Source organism: Sebastes umbrosus, chromosome 1 (assembly GCF_015220745.1).
Source record: "Sebastes umbrosus isolate fSebUmb1 chromosome 1, fSebUmb1.pri, whole genome shotgun sequence".
NCBI classification, from domain to species: Eukaryota; Metazoa; Chordata; class Actinopteri; order Perciformes; family Sebastidae; genus Sebastes; species Sebastes umbrosus.
The window spans coordinates 31,291,289-31,317,210 of NC_051269.1; the positions used below are offsets into that span (position 1 = coordinate 31,291,289).

The 25,922-nt window shown below is 40.0% G+C and overlaps 3 protein-coding genes across 4 annotated transcripts; 2 read left to right on the plus strand and 1 right to left on the minus strand.

Annotated features, from left to right (window-relative positions):
- The first annotated feature begins 2,910 nt into the window (after window positions 1-2,910).
- LOC119486694 lies at window positions 2,911-6,390 on the plus strand. The gene is given in 6 exon segments (XM_037767004.1): window positions 2,911-3,148; window positions 3,525-3,558; window positions 3,822-3,867; window positions 3,869-3,964; window positions 4,881-5,027; window positions 5,781-6,390. Coding segments are annotated over 5 exon segments (531 nt in total). The 5' UTR covers window positions 2,911-2,929; the 3' UTR covers window positions 5,017-5,027; window positions 5,781-6,390.
- A 487-nt stretch (window positions 6,391-6,877) lies between these two features.
- Window positions 6,878-10,889, minus strand: b3galt6 (UDP-Gal:betaGal beta 1,3-galactosyltransferase polypeptide 6). 2 transcript variants are annotated; one of them, XM_037766969.1, is made up of 2 exons: window positions 10,590-10,889; window positions 6,878-10,072 (listed from the first exon to the last, which is right to left on the minus strand). In XM_037766969.1, the coding sequence occupies exon 2, from the start codon at window positions 10,058-10,060 to the stop codon at window positions 9,041-9,043; it is 1,020 nt and encodes a 339-aa protein (XP_037622897.1). In that variant the 5' UTR covers window positions 10,061-10,072; window positions 10,590-10,889; the 3' UTR covers window positions 6,878-9,040. The 2 variants fall into 2 exon arrangements, with proteins under 2 accessions (XP_037622897.1, XP_037622891.1); XM_037766963.1 differs by having other exon boundaries at window positions 6,878-10,070; window positions 10,573-10,889.
- Window positions 10,890-12,562: 1,673 nt separating this feature from the next.
- LOC119486658 (dnaJ homolog subfamily C member 16-like) lies at window positions 12,563-25,418 on the plus strand. The gene is made up of 15 exons (XM_037766952.1): window positions 12,563-13,026; window positions 13,199-13,265; window positions 14,609-14,754; window positions 16,087-16,262; window positions 18,014-18,198; window positions 18,291-18,395; window positions 18,925-19,083; window positions 19,236-19,366; window positions 20,215-20,392; window positions 20,637-20,819; window positions 20,958-21,034; window positions 21,347-21,427; window positions 22,519-22,608; window positions 23,115-23,285; window positions 24,315-25,418. Exons 1-15 carry the CDS (start codon window positions 12,836-12,838, stop codon window positions 24,802-24,804), a joined length of 2,430 nt encoding a protein of 809 aa, XP_037622880.1. The 5' UTR covers window positions 12,563-12,835; the 3' UTR covers window positions 24,805-25,418.
- Window positions 25,419-25,922: the final 504 nt, after the last annotated feature.

Genomic DNA, 25,922 nt, shown 5'->3' on the forward strand with positions numbered 1-25,922 from the left:
AGATATATATAAAATATATATAAAAATATATATATTATATATATAGTTGGAAGAAACACCATCTGCATGTAGATGGTGCGGCTTGGACACATCATCAGTGATGAATATATATCTATAATATATATATATATATATATATATATATATATATATAATATAGATATATATCATATATATTTTTATATATATTTTATATATATATATATTAAATCAGAATCAGAATCAGAAGAGGCACACTTCCTGTAAATTTGCATCACCATGGTAACTCAGGGCAACCTTTATCTTGGTATAAAATATAAATATATATATATATATCTATATATAATATAGATATATATCATATATATTTTTATATATATTTTATATATATATATATTAAATCAGAATCAGAATCAGAATCAGAAGAGGCACACTTCCTGTAAATTTGCATCACCATGGTAACTCAGGGCAACCTTTATCTTGGTATAAAATATAAATATATATATATATATATATATATATATATATATTCAAGCTTTAGTCAGAGCAGGCTCAGGTCCAGGGAATGGCTCGTGTGCCACAGGCCCGTTCACACCTGGTTCTTGGCTTCATTATTTTTTTAATTGCTGTATTTTATATATATATATATATATATAAAATATATTGCATGCAACCCAACCAAGATTGCAAAAAGGAGACATATTTGGAAAAAGATAAACTAAATTGTAGCATGTTCCTATATTATCCAGTTAATCCATGACCATGGTCACCATGAGGAAATTGACATTCTGCAGTTATATTGTATATTGGAGAATTTGTTGCCAAAAAAAAAAATGGACAGGAGTGATAATATAGACATACTGCACATGAGAAGGCAGATAAACTAATATTTGGGGCACACAGGTCTTTCATGCTTGTTTCTTACAGGGTTTGGCCGGCACACTGAACTCTGCCACATGGATGCAGCACCTACAGTAGAAGGAGGACATAAAGGCAGGATTAACAAAGTGGTGAAAATGCTGGCTCTGCTGCAGCTCTGAACCTGGACACACCTTGTGTGGTACTAGAGGGAAGGATGCAGATTAAACTGAGCTTCCACCCACACTACAATGAGCTGACACCACTGTACAGCCACCTCCACCTCATTACCACCGAGGTGCTGTTTGTGCTGACAGCCAGCAGCAGAATGATTTCTGTCCAAATGACGCAGAGTCTCAGCCAGTCAAGAGATTTCTGAATCAGGGTATACCTGCACTGCATGTAAGACCCATTCAAACCACCTTATACTTTGCAATTGGCTCCAGACTAACCCATAAAGCATTAGCCTACACAATTTATAGTATGTTTATCTGTTATATTGTGCTCCTTTCTCCATTGCTACAGTCTTCTGAAACATATTACTGAATGTAATATCTTTCATAATGCTTGTATAATGTATAATGTTGTGTATACACAGTATATGCTCAACAACACTTCTGACTTACTTTCCCATATATATAAGAATAGGAAAAAACATCTTACAGCCTAAATGTACGAGCCTTAGTGTGGTCTGCAGAGGTCCACAGGTATGGAATGAGATTAATAATAATTAAAACATTTCTATATCTGTGTCTGTTTTTCAAAAGAGCTTATGGCAGCAGTTGCTACAGACATATGTTAAAGCTTGAATACCCTAAACAGCTGGGGACTTCTTAACTACTCCCCTCTGAAATCCAATTAAATTGTATTGTTACTTCTACTTGCCATATGTCTCTATTGATTGTATTTTACCTGTTTAACCAATGTTTTGACTGATGGAATAAATGTTTTGGGACGATTTAGTAGTTGGGTTAGGCTCGAATAGATAGTTTAAGGGTCTTTGGTTTGTAGGCTGTAAATGTTACTGTATAATACATGCACTTTTTTCAAATCTAGACAACGTGTTAGTATTTAAAATATATGTTTACTATCTGCTTAGCGTCTGGGCCCATTTCACATATCTCCATTAGCCTATGTCTTATGATTGTACTATGTGTTGTGAATAAACTGAAACTGAACTGGACTTCAAAACCCACTGGATCGACTCACACCGGCATCATGGTCAGGCTGAAAAAAAAAAAAAAAAAAGTTTTCACGATACTTGCATGTACAAATGCATCTGTACACACTTTGTCACATCGAGTTGTGTAATGCATAATGTAATGCCTATATGCACATGCCTACCCATTTGTGCCCAAAGACTATATTTAGTATAATAAGGAAAATGACAAAATATGTGTTCTGATTGGTCGAAAGTCTTGAAATTAGGTATGGACACGTTGGGCAAGTATCTAATTAATAGTCAGGATTTTTGGAAAAATTACTGTTTTTATCTAAAATATAATGGAGTAGTCCCATCATTTGCCCAAAACTAGATATAGTATGAAAAGAAAATTCACTTGTCAGCCAAACAGTTTGACCAATTTTGAAAATGTCTGCACATTTGTGCGTGCACAAATGGGTTAACTGCATCTATTAATTTTAACATTGCATGTTAAAATCTATTATATATCACATATGTGTTGATACATTTATTTATTGATTTGTTTATTTATTTATTATATTAATTTATTTATTTTCACTTCCCCTTACATATTTTGCATCACTGCCACTATTTGGAACATCCTGTTACCATTATCATCTGCACTCACTTAATCCCTACATCTGTATTTAATGTGTTGTTGCAGGGCTGTAATTGCCGGCGTCTATGTAACCCACATTATCTGTGTCCAATTGCTGACCTGAGTTCACCTCAGGAGGATCATGAGAATTTCCTCATGGACCTCTGTTTGTGTGATAACAGTTGGTTCCACAACGTATAGGGATACAAAAGCTTCATGTTCCACTATCCTTATCATTACATTACATTATCCTAATCCCTCCATATGTTGCTGCTGCCTCAGAGACAACAGAAGTTTCTCTCCCGGAGGGAATGAGGCTGGAACAAAGGGTCGTAACACACCTAATAAGATTTGATCACAGGACAGTGGAGCACACCTGTTCAGATCAGCCTCGCTGTGACTGCAGCTCGCCGTGCAGCCTGAGAACAAACAGTCAGCATCTCCTTCTTCTTTTTCAGCTTCTGCAAGAGCGAGAACAGACTTTACCACATTTCTGTTTTTCAGCTATGCGTCTCTACCATTGCACACAGGTAAGACTGGTTTTATCATTCCTTCTGTGGTATTTGCACAATTTTCTTTTCTCTGGCATGGCTGTAGAGATAGTAGAGCCACTAACCTCCTCCTCCTTTTTATCCATTAGACATATCAATAGCTTCTTGTCTTTGAAAATATTCATCACTGTGCGTGTCTTTTAATGTGATGCACAACTCCCTCCGGCAACAAAATACTGTGATATTACTGTGTCATCATTACTGTTCTTCTTTGTGTGGGTGTGAGTTGATTCCTGTTTGACGGAGTTTAATTTGATGGTTATGATGTGCTGAGGGATGGGCGGCAGAATGATCTGTTTGGATTTACATGTTGTTTCAATGGAACTGACTCACTCACCTGCTGTTCTTCATGCAGGTATCCCAAAAAATGGGTCTTCGAAACAGAAGAGGTAAGAACAATAGTCAAGTTTAAAGTCAGATTTACAATGCTTTAGTGTATATAAAGAAACAAATGACATGATCTTCACATCTGGTGAGAAAAAGAGAAAAAAAAAAAAAGTCACTCTTATGATATAACTTCAAAATAAGCAGCAGCCTTTTTAACATTCAGTTTCCAACAGAAGCTCTACTCATATTGTGTGTACAGGAGTGTCCTAGATAAAAGACTGCCAATATGTGACTGTGTGTGCTGGCTTGTGTTTATGTGTGTCAGAGAGACATCACTGCTGGATGGTCCCACCACGCCAGGTGACCGAGAGTCCATGACCTCATCCAACCAAGAAAGCTGCCAAATCCCATCCTGGCTTCTCACCAGCACAGAGCCCTTCACCAAAAGCTGCTCTTCTGCCTCAGAAGGTGAGAAAACACTGAGCTCTGTGTGAGTAGTCAGGGAATATTTATCACAGTTTTATAGCTTGAATCATTGTACTGTAGATGAGAAGGATTCATTTTCCAGGACTTGTGTAATAAAGCATATCAGCATATTATCTGTCGCTGGCCTGAGTCAGAGAATCCTCTTAGGCTTCTTCTGTCCAGCTGACTGCTGTTGTGGCCGGGGATAAGCATCATGCTTAGGTGGTGTTTAACACCGATCAAGACGAAGGTACAACAACTCTGACTGAGATCACTGCTAATCTCTCATCCGGAGGGCCAGTGCTCTCACTCTCTTGTGTCTGACGAAGCAAAAATAATGTTTATTGCTGCATTAAAATCAACAGAATTTGGTTTGTCGTTCTTGAAGCAGTAAAATTCCTTGTGCTGTTCACAACAAAGTTTGTAAATTATTTTGGACAAAGGTGTCGATGATTAAAGAGGACCTATTATGCTTTAGTGCTTTTTCCCTTTCCTTTAGTGTGTCATATAGTTTTTTGTGCATGTAAAAGGTCTGCAAAGTTATAAAGTCCACACCAAAGTGAGTTACTCTCCCACACAGAAACACTGCTCCTGAACTGCCTGAAACGCCTTGCTTGAAGTCCCGCCTTTTCTTCCGTAATGGGGTGATGTCACCAAGTTACATTCTTTGCCTCGCAGCTAGTTTGGCACGCCTTCAAAAAAAGCTAGTTAGAGCGGAGCTGGAGAGGAGTCCGAAGAGTTTGGTTCGGTTGACCAATCAAAACACTGAAACACTGAAAAATAAAGCGTGCTTTGAACATTAAAGTATGTAAACATGTTCTATCCACTTGTTCTCCAGGAAAGAAGTTTTGTGTTTTTTTGGTGGGGGGGTTGCTTATCTTTCCATCTTGTTATCAATATTTTTCTAATGTGTCCTCAGAGATCTACTGCCCAGAAAGAAGCCGGAGCTGCAGTGTGTCCTGGAGCACAGACAGAGAGAGCAGCACAAGCAGAGGGAGCTGGCCCTCCGTCCTCCCTCCAACCTGGAGCTGAAGCTACGCACAAGGCAGTGTTAGTTCAGAACAAGGTTATAATTTTTTTTATTTTAAATTAATTTATATTTTAGTTTAGTTTTGACATTACAATTTAATTTAAATTATTTTCAGTGTGTTTGCTTGTTTTGGTATAGTTTCAGTTTTTCAAAAAAGTTTAGTTTTACTTTTTATGTATTCAGTTTTAGTTTTATAGTAGTTTTAGAGTGTTTTTGATAGGGCCAGGTATAATGTCTCAGAAGTATGTAGCTATACATGTTTGAAGTGTCTAGGAATGGCCATTTAATCTTCACGACTTTAGTGAGGCAATTGTGGCATAGCGCCGTCTCCTGGAAGGTCGAGTCTGTTCAATTTCTGTGGTTCAATGTCACGAGAGTTGACAGAAATTCCTGCGGTCTCCTTTTTTTTCGGTGGGGATATATTATAGCTAAAAAAAATAATAATACCTAAATGAATTTACGATCATTTTTATTTTATTTTTATTTTCCAGGCAATATTGTTTCTGTTTAGTTTATCTTAAAGTAGTTTTTATTATTAGTTTTATTTATTTAGTTTAAATTTACTAAAAAATATATTTCACTGCTTGTTTTCGTTTTAGTGTCAGTTTTAGTTTACTATAATAAGCCTGGTTAAGAAGAAAGATGGAAAACAATGCTGCCGGGGAGAATAGTACATTTGTAATATTCTATTACTTTCTGGGGCATGTGTGAAAAAGCCTGCAGATATTAGCACATATATACCATGTTATAAAGGAGAATGTCCAAACACAGATGTTTCCTGTCTTGCAGTATGAGCTGGAAGAGAAGAAGAGGTTTGAGAGCCTGCAGAACGTACCAGAGTTTGTTCATGTGAGAGGAACCCTGAAACGTAACCAAACTTTTTCCTAGTGACGACCGGAGCAAAGGCACAAATAAAGACTGTTAACGTGGAGTCCAGACAAGTTCATCCTTGATTGACAACTGCATATATTTCAGATTGTAATAATCAAAACTCATCTGTATTTTAAGTATGAATGGAACGTGTGAATTCCGATGGCAGTGTGAAGTTGTAAAATCCTCCTGTAAAAAGTGCAAGAGTTTTGTGAAGATTTTAACCCTCTGAGACCAACAATAGACCACTTTTTAGACGTCTTTTTAAGGGGGGTACAGGGGGTCTTTATGGGGAGATAGCAGGTCAGCAGTAGAAGTCAGATAAAAGGGGTGTACATCATTTGAAAGCTGGGAACCTGAAGATTAATGAAATGGCTACTATGGGGTTTAACAATGATCACAAACTATTATAATTGGGCTCATTGGATCCACAAAAGTCTCAGCTTTACAATGATATCCAATCTATGCAATTTATGGACCAAAACCTGTCCATAACTGCATGTGATTATCAGAAAGTGGGCATGTCTGTAAAGGAGAGACTCGTGAGTACCCATAGAACCCATTTTCATTCACATATCTTGAGGTCAGAGGTCAAGGGACCCCTTTGAAAATGGCCATGCCAGTTTTTCCTCGCCAAAATTAGGCCCAACTTTGGACAGCTTCCTGTCAAGCTAGCATGACATGGTTGGTACCAATGGATTCCTTAGGAATACTTCTTATTTTCTAGTTTCATATGATATCTGTAGCTTCACTCTAGCTCTAAAACTGAATCTCTGAAAGCCAGTAAAGTCGGTCGAGTCTCAGAGGGTTAAGCCAAAAAGTGTGTTTTTACATTAGAATCATTCCTAAATATAATGGCTATAGAAAGTTAGGTTATTGTATTTTGTATTATTGTTGAAATAAAAGCATTTTATTAAGTCCTCATGGTAGCAATTCGACCTTTTGTAGAGAACCTTAAAACATGTATTCACTTGACTGTGACATATCTTTTGAAACAAGAATAGAAGTGACAAGAATACATTTAAAATTTTTAATAAAACATCCAGGGAGGCTGACCATGTACGTAGAAACAAACACTGAAATTTGGGTAGTATTGAATCGCAATCAGTGAGAAAATAGTCACCATGTCATTGTTCACAAAAACGTTAACAGGCGTCATAAAAACGAGCTCGGACGTAGCTCCTTTTTGCAGCATTCCTCAACTGTTGGTGCTCCAACATGTCGTACCCTTTAACCAACGCTGTACACATTTCACAAGTTTTGGGACACAGCTACTGACATCACAGGGTGAGTTCAGGTTGGAGAGCTTAACATCATTTAAAAAAAAACAAAAAAAAAACAGGTAATCATTGACTAATGATTTACAGACTTTAAAACTATGTTTCTTGTTTTAAAAAGTGACCAAGTGCCAGCTGGTAGTCTATGTCAAGTTTCTCAATCTGAATCTGCAAACAAACATTCACAAATAACTTGATAACTCCGCACAGTAAATGTACTGACCTAAACTTTAAAGTGTTACTGCTGCCTTGGAAATGTAAATGTCCTCACAAAGGCTCCAGTATGAGGAATAAGAAGGCCTGCTGAATAAAACACATTCAACCATTTTCTCTGACACATTCTTTGCACCTCCGAACACATGAAACCTTGTCGTACCATTGACCGTAAACAAAAAGTTTTTTTACATTTAAAAAGTGAACATTTCTTGCCCATTAATTCTGTGAATTATACATGATTACCCCCCCAACACATTTATAAATACAAAATTCCAAACACAAGCAGCGACTCCCAGTGCGTTGTGTTTGCTGCAGAATAAATTAACAATAAATAAAATACAAATAAAAATTGCTTTCACAAAAAAATGTAGACATCATGGCAGGGTAAGATTCTCCCGTCTGCACTATCTACTTACACTGAAATAACCGTAAAACATATGTCATAGTGTTGGAAAAATATTTAGCAAGAGGTACAGCAGAAGCAGCACAGACAGAGGAGAGAAATAGGCCACCAATGTGGTTAACTTGGCGGTGAGGAGAGCACTGACATGAGCGTGGGTCCAAATAACAAGGCTGAGGGAGTTTACTGGTTGAAAAGGACGCGAGGCTGAAGTTGGCTGCCTATTCTGAGCGAGTTAAGGGGTAATATTTTTCAGCCATTATTACACTACTTAAAGTTGAGAACGTGGTAGCACACATCATAGTAAAGGCTTTAATGTTGTTTAAAACCTGATTACATCTGCGATCCAGACCACAATAAACCAGGTTGAGATAAACAAAACAACAACATTGCACTTTGACTTGTCAGACCTGCACTAGATTAATATGGAGACTGTTTAAAGCCCCTTTTCAGATTTGTGAAGACAAAAAAGACTCATTAAACCTGGTATAGATTAACATGGCGACTTCAGAGACTGAAAGAAATGTCATTGCTTTTCCTCCATCCAGACCATATTAGATCAGGTCTAGCTCAAAAAACACTTTACCGAAATTTGTCAAACTTATTCTTAATGAATATGAAAACTCTGAAGTCTGTTTAAAACAGTAAAACATTGAGCTAGACCTCCTCTTATGTGGTCTACCAGCCCGCTCTCATTCCAAGGGCATCAAATACTGACGCTTCGTCATAGCCGTCAGCGTGTGATACCGATGCACGAGGCACCCCTTCACACCAGAACCAGAGTAGCGGTGAAGTACGGCCTGTGGCGAGCTGCCATGCAATGTCTATGAAAAGCTGCAGGCCGTTTGATTCTGCGGCAAAGTGCAGCCAAACTAAAAGTTGGGAAATGTTTAACTTTTAGTGTTTAACCGTGGCAAGAGAGGACCCGTAGCCAATCAGTAAACAAACACAAGGCTGTTCGTTCATGTCCCGTGTTCACAAAGTTCAGTTTCATTTTCACTTTACAAACGTGGTAATTTTAAGCCCAACCATGTAGTTTTTTTTCCTAAACCTAACTAAAGTGGTTTTGTTGGCAAAATCTTAAGTGAATAAGCGGCCGTATGTGACAAGTTTTGTTCTAAAATAGGCTTTCTATCAACATTAAGGCATTTACTATGTTGTCTGGGACCTGTCACGTAACGTTAAATGGTGTAACACTGGAGAAAAAACATTATCGCTTTACTTTTTCCTGACTTGGAAGATGCGAATCAGAAGCCAACTTCATGGCCTTGTAATAAAGACAAAAATTAAGGAATGCCATCCTTCCTTTGGCAGCACTGTGAGGGCGGCACACCCCAGTCATACACGTAGGACAGTCGCAGCTTCACTTCCTCCTTGCAGAGCCGGCCGTCGCGCTGCAGAGTCTGGTGTTTTTCCAACATGTCCTCCAAGCTCTGCTTATGTGTCACCAAGTACTTGTTGTTGCAACCACGCGATTTGTACTCCGTGTCAAAGCGTGGGTCATGCGTCCGCCGAACATCAACCGGTGCCAGCCAGGCGCCAAGTGACACATCCTCGCTCTGCCACGTCTTGAAGTAGCCGGCATTAAGATGCACATAACGTACCAGGTCGGCCGATAGGATGTAGCCCCCACCCAGGGCGTAGGGCAGGTAGTAGTCACAAAGCTCCCAAGAGCTTTCCCGCCACTTCCCAGCAGTTTTCACTCGCCCTCTCCCTGAGAAGAAGCCCCAGTACAACTGATTGGGTTCTTTCCCCTTCAGCTCCTCCTTAAGGAGGTCCAAGCGAGCAAATGTGTCATCATCTGCTTTGAGGACAAACTTGAACTCCGCATTCTGGTCCAGCCAGGAGTACATGTGTAGCAGCTTGAGTGTTAAGTTTTCGTAAGAATCTCGCAAGTCAGGCAGTAAGAGCAAGTCCTTGTGCCGCCCTTGCTCTGTGTTGAGGTTCTGAAGGTCCTCGCTGGAAAGCCCCTGAGTTCCCACCACAAACATAGCCAGAACATCAGAGTCCCGCTTGGCCAGCCAGGTGCTGCGGATGATACTCCTCCGCTCTGTGTACTTGGGTCCGGTTGTGATGAGGACCACGAGGAACGCTGACAAGTCTTTGGATGTGGACGGGGGATTATGCTTCTCTGGACGGGACTGCAAAGCGTTGGTATTAGGGGCTAGGCCTGGAGGATCCTGGTGGCCCTGCTTCAGGGTTTCCGAGGTACATTTAGCCAAGAAGACCAGGACTACCGCAAAGCTGCACACAGTGCCAATGACGAGGGCCGTCTTGTGGCGGCACACTAGACGTAGCAGATTCATGGTGCTGAGTCTGGGGGTGAAAAACACAAAAGATTGTTAGCATTAATGTAATTCAAGTTACAAGTTACTTCTGCAGCAGGTTCAGTTTTACAGCTAGAGTGAAGCTACAGATATCATATGAAACTTAAAAAACCTAAGGACTCCACTGGTACCAACCATGTCATGATGCTTGGCGAGGAAAAACTGGCATGGCCATTTTCAAAGGGGTCTCTTGACCTCTAACCTCAAAATATGTGACTGAAAATGACTCTCCCCTTTACAGACATGCCCTCTTTATGATAATCACATGCAGTTTTGGGCAAAAAAACAAGTTATGCATGCAGTATGAATGGGTTATTTTCACCGGTTCTAAAAATGAAAAGCTGCATCTCAAATGAATCTTCAGGTTCCCAGCTTTCAGATGATGCACACCACTTCTATGTGACATCTACTGTTGACCTGTTGTCTCCCCCTAAAGACCCCCGGTCTGTTGTAAGCAGTAATAAATGAATGAAAGAGGAGTTGTTTGTTACCTTATCTAATTGGAGAGTACCTGTCCAGTGAATGATGGAGCCAGATGGGCCACAGACTGCAGCTCTGCGGAGCTAACACGGTGAGCTACCGAGAGAAGAGCCTCTGCGCACTTTGTAAACTCACTCCACTGGATGTAAACACACTCGGGCTGCTCATATTGGTCTGAACAGGAGATGGTAGAGTGTAGCAGGCAGGTTACAATAAGCAGGTTAAATCATTCGCTAAGGTGAGTTGAGTTATCCAGGTGCAGATGTATTCATCTTTTTTGTTTGTCTTTTGGTGTAAACGGTTCTGTGTGGCAGTGACGAACCGGAAGCGGAAGTGACGCCCACCGTAAGAAGGGAAGTGAAATAACACAAAATAAAACACTTTTTTTGTTTTCTTTGTATAACTGCTGTTATTATTAGAATAAAATGCATATTTGCACATTTTTGTTCTTTATTATTGTTATTATTTACTTATTATTTACTTATTTATTTATTTAAGTGTTGGTATTATTATTGTTATTGATATTATTATCATGACATCATCATCATCATCTTTATTATTATTCATATTATTAATATATATGTGTATGTGTATATACTGTATTATATATATATATATATATATATATATTACTCATTTATTTTCTTTTTGCTTTGTTTTTGTTCACCCTATGCTCTGTAGATGTGTGTGTAGATATGTGTGCATGTGTACAGTATATGTGTTTAAGAGGAGATATATGTCATATATGACCATCTAGCCTCATTCAATGCCAAACACACACCAATTATCCACATCACACACACACACACACACACACACATTCTTCAACCTGCTTTTATCCCCTTGTGTTGTTTTTTGTTTTGTTTTGTTTTTGTACTTTGTTATTTGTCTTTCTCTGCATAATGTATTTTGGTATTTTTTATATATGTCCCTGCACATGTCTTCACTTGTTTTGTAATCACTTTATAACACAATAAAAAAAAGGAATAATTTGCATATAACCTACACAAGAGAGATTTGACTAACTCCAAGCCTAATTTTGGACATTTTTGCCATTAACTGATATAACATCACAATTTTATATAAAAAAAATATGGGAGAAGTTAAAAAAAAGTTTTTTGTTAATATGGCATGTGTAATGAGAAAACAATAATTTGATAAAGGAGGATGAAATGAACAGGTAGTAGTTAGAGGACAGCTGCTGACAGGCACATGCGCGTTATCTCCAGTGTCTAGTGGTGCAGCGTCAAGTTTGGAGAGATAGACAGACCAAGACCGGACGTTATATATTTAGCTTCAAAATAAAAGCACAGAAGTAGCCTTTTGGAATTCTGAAACTGCAATAAATTAAAATGGACTTTTATAGGATAATCATAACCCTGCCAAGATGCTTGATATATGGTTTGTTTCCCTTTGTACAGTAGGTCTATTAACAACCAAAAGAAGATGAAAAGGAGGACGGTCTGCAGGACAGATAATAATGCACACAGTGCACTTTCATAGACTAAGCTACTGGAGTTACCCTGCACTATATTCATTTTTAACAGTCTCTTCTGCACTATATTCACTTTTTTAATAATCTTGTATCACAGCTGTTACCCTGCACTATATTCAGTTTTAACAATTTTCTTCATCTCCTTGTATTTTTATATCTGGTATATTTTTTTTGTACTTTGTACTTTGCACTACTAACGTTTTTACTGCCTTTTTACTAAATATGTTTTGCACTATGAAACTGTGATGCTGGAAACTTGAATTTCCCTCCGGATCAATAAAGTTACTATCTATCTATCTATCTAATCATTCATTAACAAGTGTTCATGAATTGTTGCCGCAAGTACTGGACATTTCACATATATGCAAATCTATCATATGTAACACTCCAAATAGCTCCATATTGTGTTTTAATTTAACTATAATTAATTGCCATAAATATTAAATTTTCACAGCAGTTATTTTGACATTCAAAATGGGTTTTATTTTGAAATATGTATCCGGAAGTTGAATGTGTCATTACGAGCATGACGCTAACCGTGACGCTAACCGACTGCTGCATTAGCTAGAAACAATAATGGCCTTATCGTAGTAAAACACTGCTTGTATCGTCTTTTTATGTCGTCGACATTCAAAGAAGTCAACAGACCGGATCATGTAAGCTCTTAACTTGACATATTTGTCCGTTTCAGAGGAGCTTTGTGACGTTTCTTCACCGGCGTTAGCTCGGTAACGGTTGGCTAGCTAACTGACGTTTAAACGGTTGGGCAGCGAGAAGCGATGACGCTCCGGAGGATCCACCGATATCCTCGGACATGTCCACTTCTTCTGCTCTCCATCTTTCTGCTGGTTGTGAGTGAGCAGCTGGTGAGAGCAGCGTCTGAATATGACCCCTATAAGATCCTGGGTGTCAGCAGGAGCGCGAGTCAAGCAGAAGTCAAACGGGCGTACAAGAACCTGGCCAAGGAATGGTGAGTGACGTCATGTAACCGTAGGCCAGCACACCTGGGCTGCAGCACATCAGTGAACAACAGTGTTTACATCTGACACCTGAAATGGTGCTTGTTATTAACTCATTCTAGTCTAACTGAGAGCATTTTTTAACCATGCATGACCCAGCAGTGATGTATGATGTCCTTTTAGGCATCCAGACAAGAACAAGGACCCTAAAGCTGAGGACATGTTCATCAAGGTTTCCAAGTCATATGAGGTGGGTTAAAAAAAATGCATCACAACAACATATCATGTACTCCAAGGATTCTCAACCTTTTGTAACTCGAGGCCCACTTCAGATTGTTAAAAAATTTCTGAGGACCACCTTCCCAAATAAATGACAAACTGGGCTATAACATATGTGTTATGCCACTGTCAGGTGTAATGACCCACATACATATTCAGCTTACCCTCACCCATCACTGCCTGCCATTATGAATCCAAAGGGTCATATTTCCTCACCACACACTTTTACTGGTTTCAAAAAATTGCTTGATTTTGTGTCACTGCATCTGTGACATATATGTCTGTAAAAGGGAGATTCGTGGGTACCCATAGAACCTATTTTCATTCACATGTCTTGAGGTCAGAGGTCAAGGGACCCCTTTCAAAATGGCCATGGCAGTTTTTCCTCAACAAAATTTAGAGTAAGTTTGGAGCGTTATTTAGCCTCCTTCCCGAGAAGCTAGCATGACATGGTTGGTACCGATGGATTCTTTAGGTTTTTATAGTTTCATATGATGCCAGTATCTTCACGCTAGCTTTAAAAGTGAGCCCGCTACAACCTCTGAAATACAGAATAGCGGTTAATCTAACCATTTGGCAGCACTTTCGCGGCCCACTAGGTGGCTCTCTGAGGCCCACCAGTGGGCCCCGGCCCAGTGGTTGAGAATAGCTGATGTACTCTATTTCATACAAGCTCCAGCTGATATTCAGTATGTTTTTCTATGTGTCTCACTCAGTCTGTTTCACTTTCTGCATCATGGTCTCTCTGCAGTTATTATAACATTAATAGCTTTGTACCTAAGGTGACCAGGTGTCCCACTTTGTGAGGGACTGCACAGCATTTTTTTATCCCTTGTCCCACATCCCACATATTGAGATGATGTCCCACATTTTTTCTTTGCTATGCTATACCCAACGGGGAAAATTGCGAGTCACCACAAGGTCACAAACTTTGCACATTTAGGCAGAATATGCTGTAAACTACCACAAAGAAAAGGAAATGTAGCTCCAACAAAGACTGGAAAACTACTTATAAGTGGGTGGGTGAAGTCGGCGGAAGGTGATGCTCAAGAGTTTTTTTTATGCAAAATATTTATTGATATTTTTCAATTTCACACGGCGACATGAAGTGACACTGTACATGTGAGTCTCACAATAAATGTGCGTCTCAAAAAGAGACGTGCCAATCTATGGATGCATTCGGGGAAAAAAATCTAATTTACATCAAAATTTGTGTCCCACATTGACCCACACAAACACATACTCTTTGTCCCACAATTGGTTTGTTGGTATCTGGTAACCCTATTTGTGCCTGTCATTGTCTCTCGAACACAGATTCTGTCTAATGAGGAGCGAAGGTCCAACTTTGACCGCTATGGGCAGATGGATGAAAACCAGCCCTTCGGACAGTCACAGCATCAAGGTTTCCGCGGCTTCCACAACAGCTTCTACTTTGATGAGTCCTTTTTCCATTTCCCCAGGTACAGGTTCAGATTTGTTTTGTCTATCATTGAAGTACTTGTCATTTTGTTAGGCAATACTTAAACGTGTCCCTTTGTCGCATGCTTGTGAAGACACTATTGGTAGATGAGTACATGAGTACTCTCAACAGTTCTCAGTTCTTTCTTCTGACAAAAAAAATCTTTCTCCACATCCCCATGACTGTGTTCCTAAATAGTGATAGATTAATGCCATTTTGAGATAATGAGCATCGGCCGATGCCTGCGCTCACAAGGCCGATTACAAAAAAAAGCCAGCAGACACATCTACAGGCAGTCTTGTAAATGTGGCTGCCGTGGAACGAAGTTAGCGCAAAATAGACAGTGAAAATGATCTGTTGATAGTCATATTGACACCATACCAGCAACATTCCACATTTCACTTAAATTTCAATGTGTATATCCGTAAAAATATATCACAGACATTGATTACAAAGTGCTTAACATAAACTAAATAAAAAAACAGAAAGAAAACAAACCTTTATCTTTTTTTCTAGCAATAATAATATGTAATAATTATGTGATGATACATTTTTTTAAAATTTAAAATATGTGCACTGTAGACAGAGTACAGATCTATGTAAGCAAACAGAGACAATGCAGACAATAACAGTGTTAGATAAATATTCCTTTAAGTTCAGCATTTTATGTCTCATTTGTTATTGTTGTTAATTTGTATTTTATAAGATGCAAAAAGGAAAAAACAACAATAGCAACATGATATTGGCATTATATATCAGCCACCGGCTGCCCTGCTCTCTAAATATCGGCATCAGCCATTGGAAAAACCCATCGGTCTACCCCTATTCCTAAATATTTATTTTCCCAACATGCTGCTGTGTCCAGTCCATAGTGAGTGGTGTGAGTTGGGCTCCTCCTTGTGTTTGCATTTGGTTATTGATGATAATAATAAAAAGACAAAACTACTATCACCCATTAGTAGTTGCCAGTGGCAGCGATGATGCATCCAGGGCGACAGCACAGTGAAAGCTACTGTTTTGGAGCGGCGAAGAAGAATTGATATCCGATTAAAGTTGATTTTTTTTTCTTGGTTAATAAATTACGGTATCGGATCGGTGCATAGACTGGCGTACTCAACGATACCTGATACCAAATTTTGGGCAGTATCGGATGCATTGCTGATACTGACATCGGTATCAGAACTCTTCCTCTACTTAGCACGGTGCACCTGATTTAGAATGAGTGAAAAAATTGGAGTTATAGACTGTTTACTATCAGGTCATGTCCTGAAAGCACTCTGTAGACTGTGTATAGAATAAAAAGGCTCACTGTCTTGCTTCGACTCTCCTCCAGGTCCAGGGACTTTGCAGACAGCAAGTACCTGCTTCACCATGCTCAGTTTAACAGCGACGTCCTTCCAGACAGCCACAAGAGGCCGTACCTGATCAAAGTGACCTCTGAGTGGTGCTTTGCATGCATCCACATTGAGCCTGTGTGGAAGGAGGTGGTGCAGGAGCTGGAGCCACTGGGTAAGTTGTCTGCTTAGCCGCCCCCTCCCAGTGATATTTGCTCAGTTGCAGGCCATTAGGACAAATGTAGTTCCAAGTGTTAAGATGCTTTACAGATAGCCAGCCATTTCATTGATTATTCATTAGAGTTTTTTTGTTCTTCTTGGTTTCCTGGAACAAAGAGTGAAACCAAGGGAGGATTCAACCCAATGTAACAATTGTCTGGAGATGAAATTCAAGTTGTTCAGTTAATTCAGATAATTAGAAGTACAGTTCCCAGTGCCCTACAGACGTAGTCTCATTCTGTCTGTAAGAACTAAGTGGCCTGCCCTGGAAAAGTATTCTGCATATTTACTGTATGTACCCACAAAGTCACCAGTCATAACCAGTGGCATTTTTATTCAGTATGAAAATGGATGTTTGAAGATTTTAGATAGAAAGATAGATAGATAGTAACTTTATTGATCCCGAGGGAAATTCAAGTTTAAAAGGATGGAGCCTAAAGCCTTAATTACATTTTTTGCCACTTTGGAGCTCAAGCATAACAGACACCTCTCACTATAATGCAATCCACGAACTATGACCTCAATGCTAAAAACACATAATTTAATTAAAGGGGATAGTTCAGGTGTTTTGAAGTGTCTTTCTGGTCATGTCAAAGTCAGCTTTGGCTTGTTTTTTATCTGTCGCTATGGTATATAGTGGTATGGACACACAGGATTCCGTGAGACACTAAAAACAGACGTATGCATCTTTTATGAACCCTGTCCATTAGGCCGTCCCTCACTAATTCCAAAGACTGAGGAGAGGAAAAACCCCACTGCTTGGAGTGGTTCTTCTTCTTCGAGACTTTCAGTGCCTTTGTTTGGTGAAAGAGAGAATTCACTTTAAAATAGGATTCACATTTGTCGTGTGTATAATTTCACTGTAATGCTCAGTTTTGTGTGAATTTGAGTCCCTTCTTGAACAGCATCCATTGTGATTCTACTGGAATATAGGTAGGGATGCACCAATCTGACTTTATCAGTCCCGATACCGATACTGATACCTGGGCTTTGGGTATCAGCTGAGTACTGATCCCTTACCAGTATTTAATTAATAAGCTGTTTGCCTCACTGTGTGGAAGTGTCTGGGATCATTCTTTTATGTGTCAGGTAACATCAGGCTTAACTAAGTCATTGTTTTCCTAACTTTGTAAAACAAAATGTAACAAGTAAATACATAGATATACATTTTGTGAATTGTTAATTATTATTTAAATAATAATTCGTACACCAGCAACTTGGCAAAAAAATCTTCAAAATTAACAGGGATTACTATTCAGGTGTAAACTTTTTTAATGCAGCAACAAATTGGTAAAAACTTAAACAGGAAGTCAAATTCCAGTGTATCGTGTATATAGTATATAAACATAGAATTGAATTTAATAGATCGGCCCCATTGTCAACGATATCTGATCCAGCTATTTGAGTCAGTATCGGCCTGATATCCGATCCGGTCTTGGTGCATCCCTAAATATAGGTGCATTTTATGCCACATTATCATTTCAATATAAAATAACTGAAAGTCTATGAGCCCAGTTTATGTCACCAGTTTGATGTCAGTAGGAAGGCAGCTCTCTGTGTTTGCATGTACAGGTTTTGTTGTCCAAAATCACTGGAATAACACTGTGAAATTCGTTTTAGGAGGTATTTTTACTTAATTGTGAGAACACTTGTGTTTTGCTCTACTGTATCAGGTACAATAGCAGTCTATTTTTACTATCTCACCAGGTGTGGGCATTGGCATCGTGGACCTGGGTTATGAGCGTCGCCTGGCCAACCAGCTGGGAGCTCACCGCGCTCCCTCCATCATCGGCTTGGTGAACGGCAGGGTGACCTTCTTCCATCAGGCCGTGGTACGGGAGCACCTGCGACACTTCATCGAAGACCTGCTGCCCCAGAAACTGGTGGAAAAGGTATAGTAGTACTGCTATTTGTGAGTATCTTCAAAGTATTTTACAGTCAGATAATAAGAATTGAATTGAACTGATTGCCGTTGTTTCTCCAGATCACAGATAACAACTACCTGGCTTTTCTGGATAGCTGGCATGTGGAAAATAAGCCCAGTGTTCTCTTGTTTGACCAAGTCCCTGTTGTTCCCCTCCTCTATAAAGTAAGCAGTATATTTACACACACACACACTCAGGCACACAAGCGTTGCACTAATTAGACTAAAAGTTATAGTAGAAAACAGAGAAGGCTGTTCAGTGTGGCTTCCCAAGCTGGTTAATATTCTGAGATCTGGTGCGGTTTCCGCCAATATACAAGAGAGCAGACAGATTAGTCCCCGACGGCAACTACAGTGGCATCTGTGTGAGCAGCTGTTTCTCATTTTTTCTGTTTACTAATGAATCAATATTTCTTCCTTTTGTTACACAGAATTATACCCTTTTAACCTATCACAGTCAAATGCACTGGAAATATTGTTTTAATAACGTAATGTCAGTAAATGTGTTAGAGAGAGAGAATAATTCAGGGCCAATTATGGGAACACATTTACAACCCATCAGATTTCCTAGTTGTAACTGTATCTAATGTAAACGGTTATGAGTAAAAGCTGCTTTCAGTTTTTTTTTTTTTACACCTTCTCCTGTTTATTTTAATGTATTTATTTTTGACGCTCTCATCTTCCCACTCCACAGTTAACAGCGTTTGCCTTCAGAGACTATGTGCGTTTTGGCTACGTGGACCAGGGTGACACACACAACACTCGGCTCCTGCGGCAGTTCAACATAAACACATACGCCCCCACCATGCTGCTGTTTAAGGAGGATACGGAAAAGCCTGTTGACATCATCCAGGTACAAAAATAAACAGCAGTCTTGTAATAATTAATTGTTAAATGACTGAATCAGCTTATCAGTTGCAGTGTTTGCCATTTTGCACAATTTAACATCATCTCTACTCAAACGTTTCTTGCTTTACGTCCTTCACAACCCCTTCTGTCTTTCAGGCCAGAGGGATGAAGCGACAGATCATGGATGAGTTTGTCTCCAACAACAAGTTCCTGCAGGTCCCACGGCTGGTCAACCAGCAGCTTTTTGATGAGCTGTGCCCCGTCAAGCAGTTCCACCGACGGAGGAAGTAAGACGTTTTATGAGCAGAGTCCTGAGCCTCTGGTCCTCTACTTAATATCTCTCTTAAATTGACCCCTGGTGTAATAAGACTTGATCAAAGGAGGTGTCTCTCTCTGCTGCTTGTCTACTCCTGCTGAATTGTTGTAGAAAGGAAAGGAAAATAAGCTAAGCCCGAATAGAGTGCTGCAGGAATTAGTCCCAAAACCCGTAAATGAGTTAGCATTTTAGCACTTCCGGTTCCCTCGTTTCGAAGTCAATGGGTTTTTTGAATGGTTTTTAGTTAGACGCCTGAAATAAGGTCTGTGATTAACACAAGCTTAAGAGATTTTAACATTTTGTTCTGCAACATAAGAGACGTCAGTAAATACCCCACTTGTGAATTTTGAAGCTTTTACGTGTCTTAAAAAAGGCGGTTGCCAACTAGAGGCTAAATGAGACTACTAATTGTCATCATGCAGAACACTTGTCCGCTTTTAGCTTAGAGGTGGTGACGTGAAGTCATGCGACCGTGGTGTAGTTCGTTTTTAGCCTAACGTTAGCTTTTTACTTCTGATGGTCATAAATGTTTGCTACGGATCTTATTTTCTGCTATAATCTGCTATAAAAAAAACAATGGAAAAATCCCATTGGCTTTTTGTCGAGGGAACCAGGGCGATGCTAACTTCCTGGTTGGCCTACAAAAATACGTCATCCCTGCACCACTCTATTTGACTTTTAACATCATATGACAACTGTAAGAAGCTGAAATCCAAACCGAATAGTTGGACAGGCATTACAGTGGTTTGTCAACTGTGACATGAAATGTTGTGTAGGTTGGCTGTTGCAGCAGGTGAATTGACTGTGAATGGTTGGCAGGTACTGTGTGCTGCTGATCACAGCGGAGGACCAAGCCTTTCTTCCAGGCAATAAGGCCTTCCTGGACTTTGCATCAGTAAACAGAAAAGACGTGCTGCGGTTTGCGTACGTCTACCAGCGTCAGCAGCAGCCGCTCTGTCAGGCACTGCTTCCTAATCAAGGTGCACTCTCACCTCAGGTCAGTGGCACAAACACACATGCATCAATGATATGCTTGTCTAGTACACAAACTGCTCCTATAATAGAATGTGTGACACAAATTAACCCATCTGAAGAAAAAAAAAAAACGATATTCAGTCATCCCGTATAAACTAACATCGAGGACAACGTGCACTTTTAATATCCAGAACATCCAGAATTTGATATGTGTCAGATTACCGATATGTGCATCCTGAGACTCTGCATTTTAACGCCACTCACAGGTGGTGATTCTCGAGAGGCGGAGCCACGCTGGTAAGGTCATATACCGCTCTGTGAGTGGTGGCTGGAACGGCAGTGAGGAAGATAAATACCGCCTCCACGAACAGCTGGAGCTCCTTCAGAAAGACCCCACCTATCTGAGCTCAGACGCCACGCTGCCAGAACTCAACAACGAGATGGCCCCCGTAAGACACTGCAGACACACACTCAGCTTAGATTTGAGATCAGCGGGCTGGCTGGGGCAGCTCACAGGGTGAAAAAAAAATATGTATCTGGAGGTATTTTTGGATTAATGTCATTGTTTTCTGTTTCATTTTCCACAGATGTTTATTATTCAGTGGATGAATGCTGCCTATGATTACATCCTTCAAATATATGATGACCTTCTCTACTCAAACTGGTAAGACAACACTCACACACAGAGTCTGCAGCATTTAGTGCAAACGAGAGAGAGACAGACAAGGGGGTGTACTTTCTGAAATTTATCGGAAGCTGAGTCATGCGTCTGCATCAAGATGTTGCCAAAATTATCTGGTGTTGGTTCTGTAGGGACGCATTTAGTGTCCGATCGTAGCTGTGATGTAGCCCTTCAGAAATATAACTACACGTAGAGGTTACATGGAGACTGTGTGGTATTGGTTGATATGGGCTGCTGTGTGTTTTCTCCTACATGTTTAAATAGTTTTTTAAAGATTTTTTTTCTGTCCTCAAGGCGAGAGATGATGCCCATCCTGTCATTGATCTTCTCGGCTCTCTTCATTCTTTTTGGCACCGTCATCATTCAGGCCTTCAGGTGAGATCGATACGACCGTTATGTATATGTTAGTTTCTCACATTGTAAGAACAGTGTGCAGAAAGCAAAATAAACAAAAAAAGAAAACAAATATGAGGTCATGGGATGATCAGTAAATCAAGACAAATTTAAAAATAAAACAATTTAAATTAAAATATTTCACACGTTACAAACAATAATTATGAAAGATCTGTCTCATTGGCTAAATAAGTACAACATTTTTTCCACCGTTCTCCCAATTCTTTTTGGAGTCATACGGAGTAGGCCATCTGTTCTACACAGATGTAGGTGTTTAACAATATTATTCTGTAACATTTTAATCACACGCCCAAACATTTGACCTGAAACTACTTCAAAATGTTTCATACTTACTGATACTGACTAGATCAACAATAGAAATGTGTTATTCAGCATCTTATTTGTCTTCTAATTACTGTTGGTTTGTTTGTTTGTTTGTTTATTTGTTTATTTTGTTTGTTAGAGGGTTTACTCCAAAAGTCTGCGGTGGACTTGAATGAAATTTTTTGGAAGGTTGGGGTGTGGCAAAATAAACAATCTATGAGATTTTGGAGGCGATCCGATCATGATCTGGATTCAGGAAATTTTTTTACGGATTCCAATCAGCCAGAACATTAAGACCTCTGGGTATAACGCATGCGCAGTGTAACTGATGACGCGTTGATGACGCGTTGATGACGCGCGACCCCGCCTCCTTCTGAGAGCAGAGAGATACGTGTGTGGAAGAAAAAAGCAGTAGATGACAGGATGAGACACAACGTAGTGTAACGTTATACAGACATAACAAGGCTGCTGAATGAGAGAGGCATCCGCCGATACGTTATACGGAAACACACCGTGTTAATAATAAGCCGACCACCTCACGGTACCGCCAGCTGTGAGCTGTCATCTGTTTTTAAAGTCATGCGTTGGCGGAGGTCTGCGCTCTCCGAGTGCCATTCTAGTTCTACATGATTATTCCTGGTTTTGATGCCAGGTGAGTGAAATACTGACTGACTGGCGTTGCCCCCAAAGGAGTCAGAGATATTGGTGTCCACACTGATGATTTCCTTTTCTTGTGGTGCAATTTACAGTGAGCCAGGTGAGAGCAAACCCCGGAAACCAAAGCCAAAGGAGCAATCACAAACTGAGGAAGATGCATCAAGTAGAGCTGGCACTTCAAGGTAATGTAGTGAAAGAAGTGAACACAAGACGCACGCAGAATACAGCAGATAGCAGATCCACAGCCAAAAACATTTTTATTTTTGGGGGATTGTTGTTTGCTTTAACTTAAGCACGTCCTTGAGCTGTCAAAGCAGTCTCTATAGCCCCACAAGATATGCTCTTGTTAATAAGTAAACATGACTCAGACGTAAAGTGTTAATACATTTGTATTTTTTGTCATGTAGCCAACTGTCAATGTTTATCTACAACTGGCTGATGCATAGTGCTTTGCTGTGATGATCAGGTTTAGAGTTTTTTCTTTTCCACAATAGTTAGATTAGTTACAAATTATTGCTTGCTGTAATCATTCATCCTCCCCATACTGGCCGTGAAGCGATCCCCTCCTCCTAATACAACTACACAGTAAAAAAATAAGGGACATAATCCATATAAAAGTAATCCCCCGCCTTTTCTTTTTCATCCCTGTAACTTCCCGTATCTCTATCTTTCTCACTGGTCCGTTCAGCCGTCCTCCTAAGAAGGACTTTGTGGAGGTGACAGAGCTGACCGACATCACGTACATCAGTAACCTGGTCAAGCTGAGGCCTGGCCACATCAACGTTGTACTGGTGCTCACCAACGCCTCTAAGAATGCCCTGCTCAGGAAATTTGCCAAGGAGGTTTTTTCTTTCTCTGGGTAAGTCTCATCACTGCAAGACATATTTTTAACTTTCTATTATTATTTGTTTCCATTAGTTTATTCTAGGGCTGTCAGTTGATTAAAATATTTAATCGTGATTAATTGCAAGATTGTTCATAGTTAATTGTGATTAATCACAAATTAATCCCACATTTTTTATCTGTTCAAAATGTACCTTAAAGGGAGATTTGTCAAGTATTTAATCCAAACGTATGTATACATGTATTATTGGAAATCAATTAACAACAAAACAATGACAAATATTGTCCAGAAACCCTCACAGGTACTGCATTTAGCATTAAAACATATACTCAAATCATAACATGGCAAACTGCAGCGCAACAGGCAACAACAGCTGTCAGTGTGTCAGTGTGCCGACTTGACTATGACTTGCTCAAAACTGCATGTGATTATCATAAAGTGGGCATGTCTGTAAAGGGGAGACTCGTTGGTACCCATAGAACCCATTTTCATTCACATATCTTGAGGTCAGAGGACTTTGAAAAAGGCCATGCCAGTTTTTGCTCGCCAAAATTGAGCGTAACTTGGTAGCATTCTTTAGCCTCCTTCACGATAAGCTTAGGTTTTTTATAGTTTCATATTTTACCACTATCTTTACTCTAGCTTTAAAACTGAGCCCCCTCCAACATTAAAAATCACAAGTTGCGTTAATGCATTAAAGAAATTAGTGGCATTAAAACGTGGTTTTAACGTGTTTTTATCGCGTTAACTTTGACAGCCCTAGTTTACTCAGATAAAAAAAAGCCTAAATTGGCCTTTTGAATGCAGACTATAGCTGAACACCGTTTCTGGTTCAAAGAACTATTAGTCATTTTGTGTCTACTGGCCTTCGTGATGTTGCAGTAACTTGCTTTTAAATGAAGGAACTAAGGATATATCATGAAATAATAATATAAACATAATGTAAATCAGTATGTATCTTGTCCACTAGATTGCCCTTATTGCATATTTTTCTTTTACCAATGCTTGGTCCACTTAATATCCTAAACCCCTCTGCCACTACAGGACTCAGACCCTCCACTTCTCCTTCCTCAACGCTGATAAGCACCGCCACTGGATGCCGTCGCTCCTTCGCTCGACTTCCGACGCCATGCAGAGCGAGGGCCATTCGGACGAGGACGAGGAGTCTCCGGACTACACCGGCCACGTCCTGGCCCTCAACGGCCACAAGAAATACTTTTGCCTCTTCAGACCCGTCTTCACGGGGGACGATCCCAACGACTCCTCGTCCGACACCTCTTTCTCCTCGGACAGCAGGAGAAAGTCCCGGTCCAGGTCCAGGTCCAGCTCCCACTCTCGCTCCAGGTCCCATTCCAGGGAGGACGGGGCCGGACCCAAGAGGGGCTCCAGCAGGGCCACCAGCATAGAAGTCCACCACAAGCTCGACAGGCTGGGACTGTGGATGGAGAGGCTAATGGAGGGCACTTTAGCCAGATTACAAGTCCCTGCGTGGCCCTCTCTTGGTGAAACCACCGGCTCCTCCACAGAGAGCTGAGGTGAAAGTAAGAAAGGTCAGATGATAGTGGATTCATTGTGGTCTTGCCTCCTTATTAAGTTCTTTAGCAGGAAAACTGCAGAACAGTGTTGCAGTTTTCAAATCATTATTTAAGTTCTCATTCGCAAGAGGAAGGTGTGACCTGTTCACAGAATGTTTTATTTTATCTGTTAGATAGGTGTGAAGCAGACGGCTCAGAGTAGCGTGCTTCCACAAACCTTTTAAAAGGCGCATATTGAGGCAAAGGTAAAGTCTGCGCTGCATGATGCCGCTTCACGTCTTCTGTACAGAGACAGAAGGAAGAAAAAGGAGAGACTCTATATACATACACAGTCAATCTTCACACACATACACAGGTGGTGTTGAAAGTGTCCCTGTTTATCGGCCAATAAGCATCATGCTACAGGCGCTAGCTATAGCTAACTGTGTGCTCATGTACTGTATGTGTGTGAGTTAAAGATTAACTCCAGGTATTTGTGTTGTTTTCCTCTCTTTTTAACTCTAGTCTCAGTGCATTCATTAGGTGAAATCTTACAGCTCGGAATAAGTGCAATTGTTTTGCTCTACTCACCAAGAGCCTCTAAAATTTACTTCGAGCCTGAAAACATCTCATCCATTGACAGCCCTCTGTCATGAGTTTTAACTTGGCGGTATGTGGAAGCTGTAATGGAAATTCTTTCAGTATTCCGAGATGAGTCCTAATGAACGTTGAAATCAAGATCCCAAACAGATGAAATGTCTTTGTTGTATTTTATTCTTGCAAGAAGAGGCACTGGTTATACAGAGTCACACAAAGCCTGCAGAAGAGTGCGCTCCCGGAGATTATTACAATGTGACTATATAGAAATCTACAACAGGGAGTGTGAGAAAATGAGTTGTTTTGCACAGATAAAGAGTTGTTTTACCCAAACAGTGTCCCAGTAAAAGTCAACACTCAGTACTTTCCCACTACATGAGACGAAGAGAACCCAGACAGTAACTTTCCACTGTTGCATAAAGAGACATCAGTACATACAATGTAATTTTCCATTACAAAGCAGGTTAATATGAATAAAGACTTGAAAACTGAGCCTGATGCACTGAGTTTATATTTAAGTTATTTGTTTGTTTTTTTACTT

Coding starts and splice junctions, on each gene's coding strand:
- LOC119486658 (XM_037766952.1), top strand. CDS start 12,836: ATGACGCTCCGGAGGATCCACCGATATCCTCGGACATGTCCACTTCTT. Junction 21,035..21,346: donor GACCTTCTCTACTCAAACTG/GTAAGACAACAC, acceptor TCTGTCCTCAAG/GCGAGAGATGATGCCCATCC. Junction 23,286..24,314: donor GAGGTTTTTTCTTTCTCTGG/GTAAGTCTCATC, acceptor CTGCCACTACAG/GACTCAGACCCTCCACTTCT.
- b3galt6 (XM_037766969.1), bottom strand. CDS start 10,060: ATGAATCTGCTACGTCTAGTGTGCCGCCACAAGACGGCCCTCGTCATT.